This window comes from Octopus bimaculoides, chromosome 2, assembly GCF_001194135.2.
Source record: "Octopus bimaculoides isolate UCB-OBI-ISO-001 chromosome 2, ASM119413v2, whole genome shotgun sequence".
Classification (NCBI taxonomy): Eukaryota; Metazoa; Mollusca; class Cephalopoda; order Octopoda; family Octopodidae; genus Octopus; species Octopus bimaculoides.
In genome coordinates this window covers 83,527,708-83,538,952 of record NC_068982.1, presented here as the reverse complement: position 1 = coordinate 83,538,952, position 11,245 = coordinate 83,527,708, and the positions used below count along the sequence as shown (strand labels likewise).

Here is an 11,245-nt window from a genome sequence, read left to right as displayed (position 1 = left end):
GTGCACCCATACATGCAAACATGGTACATAGCAGCAAAGCACAAACGCACACACACTCAGATATGCACACACAAGGAGACAGAGGTACACACATACATATACACACATGCACACACATACATAAAAAAACAAAAAAAACAACAAAAACAACAAAAAAACACACAAATGCAGAATACATACATACATACATACATGCAAACACACACATACATACATATATACATACACACACACACACATACATATATACATGTGCATGCACACACAGACATACATACACACACATGCACACATACATGCATACATACACACACACTGAGACACACGCATGCGCAAAAAAAAAAAGCAAAAACAGAATGCAATGTAAATAACGGACAGAGTCAAGACTATTGAAAAGGTTTCAAGACACAACGAAAATTTTAGGAAAATAAAAATAAGAAATAAGTGGAAATTTTAACGGTGAGTGTGTTAAATTTTAAGGCACAATAAGAAAATGACTCTCCCCAGACAAAACAGAGTACTGAAATTGATTTCAATGAAATAGAGATTATAGTTCCACTGATATCATTCTATTTCATATTAGACATGAGTTAAGGAGGGCTTTTTACTACACAAAAATTTGATTTCTAACTTTGCAAATGAATGCATTAGGCAAAACAATGTTGACATTAAATTAAACTATTACAAACAAATTAAAGGAACATTTCCTTTTGGAATCAATGAATCTGAATATTTAAATTGAAAAATTCATAAGCCTTTACCAGACATATATTTTTCTGATTGCATATTGTTTGATGTTCATCTACAATTTCCCATTCTTATATTTGTTTTTAATTTTGAAATACAATTTTTATTCTTTTCCCCCACCCAAGGATTCTCGGTTAGTGATTGAGCGCTACAAATCTGGTTTCACCCATCCTTCGGACCTTCCATTTGAAGATCTTAGCTGCCCTACTCCTGGAGATAGTTACCCTCACAATTCCGCCCCTCGCTCCCAATCATCAACAGACTTTAAAAATCAAATAAAACCTGGAACTGTGGGTGGCAGAACGAAAAAGAGAGGGGGCCTTTTTTCAATATTTGGTTCTTCAAAGGTGAGATTTAAAACTTATAGCTTGAATTTTCATTCATTTTCTCTTTTTTTTTTTTTTTTTTTTTTTTGTTACATTCTTTCTCTATTATATTTAAACCTATCGTTTTCTTTTCTAATTTAATTTGACTTATGGCATGAACTAACACTGTTATGTAGACAATTTTCTATTTCCAGAATATACATCTTGAACCAATTTATTTTATCAGTTTGCCATGTGTTTGTGTAACTGAGTATCAAAAGCAAAGCTTTATCATTATCTAATCTTATATTTTTGTATTTTGTTAATATTGTTTCATTGTTGGGGACATGTATAAAGTTTTCAATGTCAATTTTATCCTTGTTTCAATCTCAAAGCTCTTAAGCTTTCTAATGAAAGATGTATGTGTTTTGATTTGATTCTATTTGTAACAAAAAAAGTAAAATAATTGAAATCATTCTTTGCAATTCTCTGGTTGCTATCAATTTAACCAGAGAAGAGAAGACTAATCAAGAAAAAGTATCTTGTTCAATTAGACATCTGTATGGCAGATTTCTGTTTTGCAAAGGAAGTGAAAGAGATCCTTTTCAGTAGATGAATCATTTTTTTTTTACTTGTTATATATTGGGTCATCCTATAAATAATGCGGCTTTTTATACTGCTTTTATTTTTCAAAATTAAGATAAAGTTCTTTTTTAATCTAAAATATACTCTCCTTCATTTTCTACAATACTCTTCCATCTATCTGGTAGACTTGCAAGGCCCCTCTTCCAAAATTGACTTGTCTGTGATGAAAAATACTCCTCCAGTACTGTTCTGACCTTTACAAAATTCATATTTTTTCCATCCAAATGATTTTGAAGACTGTGGAATAAATGATAATCAGATGGGGGTAATGTCTGACGAATAAGGTGGGTGAGGCATCGTTTCTCATTCAAACTGCTCCAGCTGTTGGAATGTCATCCTTGCTACATGTGGCTGAGCATTATCCTGATGGCAGAACACCTTTCATCTTGAAACTAAAGATGGTTGTTTTTTTTCTAGTACTGGTGTCGATGAATGGTTGAATGACCTAATCCAAGATTCTCTGCTAGTTCCTCAACAGTTACGATGGGATTTTGTTCCAGGGTTTGCAGGACATCCTTGTCAAGCTTTACAGATCTTTCAGGATGAGGCTTGTCTTCTAGGCTGTAGTTTCCAGATCAAAATTTCTGGAACTACTATTGACACTGGCTTATGCTTATTGTCCGATCACCATATACTGCATTAATATTCCTCGCACTTTTCCTACCCACTGTCTTTGGCGTTTAACATTTTTATAGCAAACCCATTTCTCATCATCAGTTACTATTCAATCCAAAAAGGTTCATTCGTAAAACATGACAGCAAAGAAGAGCACACATTCACTCTCTGCACGTGATTAGGCTCGGGAAGTTTGTGAGGGACCCATTGACCCAATGGCACACAGATGTCAATGAATGGTTAAATGACTTCTTTGCTAGTTCCTCAACAGTTACGATGGGATTTTGTTCCACCAGGGTTTGCAGGACGTTCTGGTTGAGCTTCACAAATCTTGTCTTCTAGGCTGTATTTTCTAGTTCGAAATTTCTGGAACCACCATTGACACTGGCTTATGCTTATTGTCCAATCCCCATAGACTGCATTAATATTCCTTGCACTTTCCATTGCGTTGTTGCCTTTACTGAACTCATAAAGCAAAATATGCCGAATATGCTCCTTTTTCACTTTGATTATAGCTTTGAAAAAATAACTTAAAATCAAACTACACTCTTCAAAACTTGCACTAAGAATAAGTACAAGGTAAAATTACTGCTTGCTTTTTCAGCAAGTTGATGCAGGTAATCTATCCTGTCCCCCTCCAACTTTTAGTTTATGCAATTGAAAAAACCGCATTATTTATAGGATGGCCCAATGCATATTATAAATGGACAAGGAATTTAATGAAATGTTCCAGTACTCTTAACCATAATATTTATCAACTACAATTTGTGGGATCAGATACTTAGAAAATTGAGTACTACGTAGGATACTTAGCAGGCATCTGCGTAGTAGATAATTTGCCTGGATGGCATAATAATATTTTAAACTGAGTCAGCAATTCGGCCCTGTACTTCTGTAGTTGTGAAGACACAGTAATCACAGGTAACTGTCAGCGGGGCTTGATATCAATGATGTGGACAAAAGATTATGATGAATTAGCAGAATGGCATTAATTAAATATTTTTAATGCAGCTTTCATGTGCTATGTTTATTGCTTGGACTTCAGAAACTTATATACAAACTCTTCTTATTTCTTCATTTATTCTAACCTCTGCTATTATAGTTAAAATGTTTCTCGAAAATGACTTGATCTGTAAATAGTAATTTGATCTTTATTAGCATCACTCTTTTCCCTCAAGTACATTAAAATAATTTTACAGTATAAACTATTAAAATTTAAAAGACATTAATTGATCACTCCCACTGCTACATATTGTACTGATTATAGTGTTATTTATTTTAACTAGTCTTTAAAATTAAAATGCTATTATTGATTTCTCCTGCTGGAACAAAGGTGTGTGAGTGCGTGTGTGTGTATGTTTGTATCTGTATATCTAGTATATATAAGTCACAGTATGTGTGTGTATAATGACTAACGCATACATTTCTGCAATTCTCAACCGATTTTCACCAAACTTTACACACACATTACTCATTTTCCAAGGGTGGTCATGCACTATAACATTTTGCCCAGAGCTCCTGCATAAATGGACATAGTTTTTTTATGTAGGGTCTTCCTTACTTTTTTAATCTTTTTATAAAAGTGAAAGGATTTTGTCTATTTATTTCCATTGTCCTCCAGCGATGGTGATTAAATTGGCTAGGAACACTGAATGCAAACATTTCCACTATTCTCAACTGATTTTCACCAAACTTTACACACACATTACTTATGTTCCACGGATGGTCATGCACTAAACATTTTTCACAGAGCTCCCACGTAAATGGACCTAAATGGACATAGTTTTTTTGTATGTAGTGTCTTCCATACTTTTTTAATCTTTTTATAAAAGTGAAATGATTTTGTCTATTTATTTACTTCGACTGTCCACCTGCCACTGTGATTAAATTGACTAAAAACACTGTACGTGATGAATATCTAAAACTAAACAATCTTTATCTCCATATTTAAACTGCATTAAACTTTGGCAAGCTTACCTTTACTTATTTTTAGTTACTTGAAAGGTGATGTTCTCTTTACTTGTGGTCTTACCGCCCTCTCAAATAATTTGATGACATGAGAGGTAAGTGAAATCAGTCTGTAATTCACTGCCAGTGATTTGTTGCCCTTTTTGAAAATTGGAATAATAGATTGTGATAGGAATATGGCCAGCATCCAGTGATTTCCTCCAAAGAATAGCTAAGGGGAATGCCAATTGACAGCACTCGTTCAGAACTCTAGCTAAATTGGTTGTATTTTGTTAATAGCTGCTATGGTATCTAAGGCATCAAATGATATGTTGGTTTGGGTGTGCTTGAGGTTTGTTTAACCAATGCTGTCAGGATTAATAATGTTGGGATTGCTGAAAGTGGGTCAGTATTGCTTCTCTAGAATCTCGATCACATCTGCATCATTATGCAGCATGCCATCTTCATCTGTCAGAGGCCCAACAGATAATACAATGACCTTATGCTTTTTAGCAAATACTTTAGGATTGACTTTTATTTTCTCAATGACCCACTTTTCATTATTTACATGGGCATATGGCGTAGTGGTTAAGAGCGCAAGCTACTATCCCCAAGATTCCAAGTTCGATTCCAGACAATGACCTTAATAATAACAATAATAATAATAATAATAATAATAATAATAACAACATCAAAAAAATACCTTAGGAATGAGAACCCAGGTTCAAAATTTCCCCCAAGACACCTGATGAAGGCTGGAGGATATATCAGCTGAAATGTTGTGTTAACAACAAACAAGATGAGGACAAATATCCGTCAAATGTAAATAATGTACATAATTCCTCATCTCTTAAATATAGAACTCGACCCACTTTCCTTTTGCAATTCTTTGATTACCAATCATAGTCTTCATGCAGTTTTGGTTCCAGTAAAGCTATATCTGTCAAGGGAGTGCACAGCAGCTGGCAATATTTTAGCCAGTTGATTTTTCAGTTAATATTTTTTATTTTCCTTATAAGTGCTCTCTTTTTATGTGGGAGCATGTGTTTTTTATGCTTATCGACCTACTGGTCTCACCAATATAGATAGATAGATAGAGAGATAAAGATAGTTTTGGGGTTACCCTGGGTTTCACATCCATAAAGAGAGGTTGTAGGTCACTAGCCCTTAGGGTCTGAAGAGGCACTGTAAAGCTAAGCACTTTATGGATATGAAAACCTGGGTAACCCCATAGACCAACCATAACTGTCTTTATCTAACTACTCGACTGCTCTATAACTTAAGAGTGTGCTTCTCTTTCGGATAGAGTTGAGAGAAAAGTTGGACCTAAGAAGCATCAATTGTGGTGTGCAAGAGAGACGATTGCGCTGGTATGGTCATGTGGCGTGAATGGATGAGGATAGCTGTGTGAAAAAGTGACACACCCTAGTAGTTGAGGGAACCCGTGGAAGAGGTAGACCCAGGAAGACCTAGGACAAGGTGGTGAAGCATGACTTTAGAACATTAGGCCTCACTGAGGCAATGACTAGTGACCGAGACCTTTGGAAATATGCAGTGCGTGAGAAGACCCAGCAAGCCAAGTGAGACCATAATTCATGGCCTCTGCCCGGGGTGTAGCCAGCCCACTTATGTGTACCTTTCCTTCATTGGACACTAAACTCTGCTTGCGAAGACCTGTTGAGGCAACTGAAATCAAAATCGAACCAAATTCGATGACTGGCACCCATGCCAACCTCTCCTTCATTGGACACTAAACTCTGCTTGTGAAGACCTGTTGGGGCAAGTGAAATAGAGATCGTAATTGAACCAAATTCGATTATTTGACACCTGTGCCAGTGGAGCACTAACAGCACCATCTGAGCGTGATCATTGCCAGAGCAGCTGTCTGGCTTCCGTGCCTGTGGCACGTAAATAACACGATTTGAGTGTGATCGTTACCAGCGTTGCCTTACTGGCATCTGAAAAAACATTTGAGTGAGGTCGTTGCCAGTACTGCCTGGCTGACCCTCGTGCCGGTGGCACATAAGAGCACCCATTACACTCTCGGAGTGGTTGGTGTAAGGAAGGGCATCCAGCTGTAGAAACTCTGCCAGCTCAGATTGGAGCCTGGTGTAGCCATCAGGTTCACCAGTCCTCAGTTAAATCGTCCAACCCATGTTAGCATGGAAGGCAGATGTTAAACGATGATGATGATATATATGTATGTAAATTGATTTGCTTACTACACTGTTTGTACCCATGTCTTTTATTTATGTTTTTATTCATTTATTTGTTCCTCATATCAACTTTTGTATGTGTATGTGTCTTGTGTGTGTGTGTATGTATATGATTTTATACTGTTTGTATCTGTATTTTTTTCTTCTCTCATTCTGTCTTTAGTGCTCAGGTTGAATAGTGTGGTGGAGTGGAAAGGGGGTTATTTCATTCATATCTTCTGTTGAGGCTTCTGTAATCTGTTGTGTATGTTCTATGTATTGATAATATCTTAATATCTATGAGCCCTCATGTTTTAATTGAGCATATTGGTAGAGCTTTTCTCCTTGAGAAATGAGAGCTTTTCTCCTCCTTGAGCTCCTGCTATTGTTCACCTATCCATTTACCTATGTTACGTGCTGTCTCCCCAATGTATGTGATTGTCCTGTTTTTGCACCGTTGCTCCACACAATATTCCTAATCTTACAGTTTACATGTGGATTCATCCTATATTTTATACAGTTGTTATCCTTGCATGGGGACCTTTCAAATGGATATGTTCTATAGATCAGGGATTTTATGGAGGTCTTTAGTCTTTCTACTGCTTCAATCTATAGATTCATATTAACTAAGATTTTCTTAAGATGGTATGCTAGTTTTCTGCTCAAGGTAGCATCAATGAACATGATGCTCTGGTATTTTTGGTTGTCATACCTGAGTTGGCCTTATCTACCTTCTTCTTGGTTCTTTCTATGCTATTCCAGGATTTACTTCTTTATACTGGGCAGACCCCATTTGCATCATTCCCCATGATGGTCTTGTACTTAGCCCTGGCTCCTTTGTACACTCTAATCCTATCCCTTTGGCTGTAGCCAGACAACTGCATGTGGTGAATGAAGTGTATGTGTCTTTCTAATTCTGTTGGATTGCATCTGCAGGTCACATTTCTCATCATTCTTACCAAGTCCACTATTAGGATATTCAACTTGATGTTGTCTGCAATAGCTGCATTCTTGTGGACCAAATATTTAGAGGTCATGGGTTTGGCATAGGAGGAATGAGGGATCTAGACCTTATTATTCCGAGTTTCTAGCCATAGTACTATGCCTAAAACTTGTAGTCTTTAGTTAGGGTACTTCTGGGGGAATCTACTGTTACTTTAATACTCTGATGGATGAAGTTATCTATTTTCTGGATACTCTCCATGATGCTAGCTTCTAGTTCATAGACACTATCTTATAGGGTTACTTTTGCTACTATTGTGATATCATCCACATAGCGGGAGTACATGGTTAGGATTATGGAGCTCTCTGCTAATCATTCTTTACGTCTCCTATCCCACCATACTATAACTAGGTTAGCCACACCACCAGTGATACTGACACTGATGGCTGCGTCTTCTTGGGCGTATACCTTCTTATTAAACTTGAACATGTTGCCCTTTAGAGTGATTTTGGTACTTGCACCTACTGCATGTGCAACCATTTTTCTCACCTGACCATAGTTTTCAGGGGTCCACATGGTGCTGGTTCACTCATTCTCTCTCTCACAAAGAGTCTTCTTGGCCAATGTGGTTGCAGTAGGGGGTCTCCCTCTTACTGATCTACTGGAGCAAAAACAGCTAAGGTCATGTTTGTCTAGGTACTCTTTGTCCCATGTAAGCCTAAGGAGGAGGTCCAGTTCCTCTGTGTCAATATCACAAAACTCCACATTGCTCTTACTGTTCATCTCTGCACATTTGTCCACAGCAAAATCAGTATTTATGGATAGGTATAGGGACACTACATCCATACTGCCTATTATGCATCCTGTCACGTTACAGGTGTGGTTGCATTCATTGATTCTGCTGAAAAGGTCTTCTGTGCTGCCACACACATCCAGGCACAATTTGATTACAGGGCATATGAGAGGAAGTAGGACATCCTATAGTTGCTGGCAATGTTGGCTCTGCAGACTGGTCTTGTTGGTGGCCCTATCACCAGATCAGTGATCACTTTATGATTGTTGCAGAGCCCATACAACAGTGAGATGTCATTATTTGCGGCTTGAAAGTTGTTGGTCAAGTGCTTCTTTGCTTCCAGGATGTTTGACCACATCGATGGTAATCTTCTACAGAAAGACCTAGATGCCATGTATAAATGGGCTGAAGAAAACAATATGCAATTTAATGCAAGTGAATTCCAACCCCTCCACTGTCAGCTAGCTTGTGCCCACATTGGACCAAAAAGAGCAACAATCTCAGAGTCAAGTACAGTGCATGATCTGGGAATTGATATGAGTAACAATGCCTCATTCTACAAAGATGATGGCAATGTGCAAGTAAATGGCTGAATAGTTTCCAAGAGCCTTCAGAACAAGGGATCAGGAAAATATGCTGGCTCTATGGCGGATATAGAACCACTTAGCCATCTGCACTACTACTCTGAAGTGTATTCACCCAGCATCGTCAAATTAATAGCAGACCTTGATACAGTTCAGTGGTGCTACACCAGGATGGTTGCATCAGTGTGACAGCTGAGCTACTGGGAGAGCTTGAGAAAGTTATGACTCTAATCCCTCGGGCAAAGAGAGATGAGCAGTGATATGCATATGGAAGATCCTGGAGGGGCTGGCATCAAACTAAGCATCAAGAACTATACCAGCCGCTGAACTGGACATAACTACACTGTTCCGAAGGTCCCAGCTATCCTATCTACAGTGAGGATCATGTACTGCAAAAGCTTGCGATTCAAGGGCCCACAGCTATTTAATGCCCCGACAAAACATCTGAGAGATCTTCATGGAGTAGGGTTAGATATGTTTAAGAAACACCTTGAACTTCTGCTGTCTAAGTTCTCAGATGAACCTATACCAAGTAAAGAAACTCAAAAGAGGGCAACTGTGTTGAACACCCTCCTTCATCAAAAGCAAATTGCGTAACAATGGCCATTGAATACACTGCTAGTGCTTACACTGCTAGTGCTAAGAATATATATATATATATATATATATATCTGTATCTTTTACCTTTTACTTGTTTCAGTCATTTGACTATGGCTATGCTGGGGCACCACTTTGAATGATTTTAGTTAAACAAATCAACTCCAGGATATATTTTTTTAAGCCTAGTACTTATTCTATTGGTTTCTTTTACTGAACAGCTAAGTCACAAAAATGTAAACACACCAGCACCTGTTTTCAAGCTGTAGTGGTAAACAGACACAAAGACACACATACATAGATATTTACATATATATACACAAGCGGCTTCTTTCAATTTCCGTCTGCCAAATCCACACACAGGGCTTTCGTCAGCCTGTGGTTGTAGTAGAAGACACTTCTCCAGGTGCCACACTGTGGGACTGAACCCAGAACTATGTGGTTGGGAAGCAAGCTTCTTATCACACAGCCACACCTATATATATATATATATTATTCATTTAAAATACAGAGATGCCTACAATAGGACATCTAACCCGCTAGAAAGAGCAGCCAAAAACTCTATACCACAATTAAGGATAATTTCGAAAGGGAATGAAAAATAAAAACATTTACCAATCTATTTTCCGTACCATGGTTTCAAGCTATTTTAGCAAAATAAAATATTTTGCAAAGTCAGCTATCTTCAGCGGAATAACCTAGATTTAACATATAAACACGAAGCACTACATAGAAAACATGACTAATGCTTATATGCTTAATTTTTCAAAATTTACCGCGCATGTGCGGTTTACCTTATCGGCAGCAAATACAAAAAAATGCCGATTTTCTTTCAGAAATTAGCCAAAAAATATTTTATCATTATTAATAAATCATAGGGTAGCAAAGGGCCTCACTCAGAGTAAAATGCAGACTGTATGATGCATGTGTGTGAAAAGCCATGCTACACGGTAGTGAAACATGGGCTGGATTGCTGAGGACATGCATAGGCTTGAAAGAAATTAAGCTAGTATGCTCCGCTGGATATGTAATGTCAGTGTGCATACATGACAGCATGTAAGTACTCTGAGAGAAAAGTTGGACCTAAGAAGCATCAAATTCGGTGTGCAAGAGAGATGACTGCACTGGTATGTCATGTGATGCATATGGATGAGGACAGCTGTGTGACCAAGTGTCACACCCTAACAGTGGAGGGAACCTATGGTAGATGTAGACCGAGGAAGACATGGGATGAGGTGGTGAAGCACGACCTTCAAACGTTGGGCCTCACAGAGGCAATGGCAAGTGACTGAGACCTTTGGAGCTATGCTGTGCTTGATGAGACTCATGCTTGTGAAGACCTGTTGAACCAAGTGAAATTGTAGTCATGGCCGATGACAGTGCTGCTTGACTTGCATCTCTGCCAGTGGCATGTAAAATGCATCATTCAAGTATGGCCGATGCCAGTGCCGCCTGACTGGCACCTGTGCAGGTGGCATATAAAAGGCACCATCCAAGTGTGGCTAATGCCGTTGCTGCCTGACTGGTACCCGTGCAGATTGAAATTAAATCACCATTCAAGTGTGGCCAATGCCAGTGTGGCCTGACTGGCATGTAAAAAGCATCATTCAAGCATGGTTGATGCCCAGTGCCACATGACTGGCACTTGTGCCAGTGGAATGTAAAAGCACAATTCAAGCGTGGCTGGTGCCAGTGTTGGTGGCACATAAAAGCACCCACTATACTCTCAGAGTGGTTGATGTTAGGTAGGGCATCCAGCTGTAAAACTTTGCCAAATCAGATTGGAGCTTGGTGCAGCCTCCTGGCTTGCCAGTTCTCAGTCAAATTGTCCAACCCTTGCCAGCATGGAAAGCGGATGTTAAACTACGATGATG

At 38.4% G+C, this 11,245-nt stretch overlaps 1 protein-coding gene across 1 annotated transcript in view; it reads left to right on the top strand.

The window, feature by feature from the left end:
* The window catches only part of LOC106872534 (cdc42-interacting protein 4 homolog), a 197,327-nt gene that overhangs the window by 55,759 nt on the left and 130,323 nt on the right, over nucleotides 1-11,245 (top strand). The window contains exon 6 of the mRNA XM_052965856.1: nucleotides 873-1,094. Coding sequence (XP_052821816.1) covers nucleotides 873-1,094 — 222 coding nt within the window. The remainder of the gene's footprint in view (nucleotides 1-872; nucleotides 1,095-11,245) is intronic.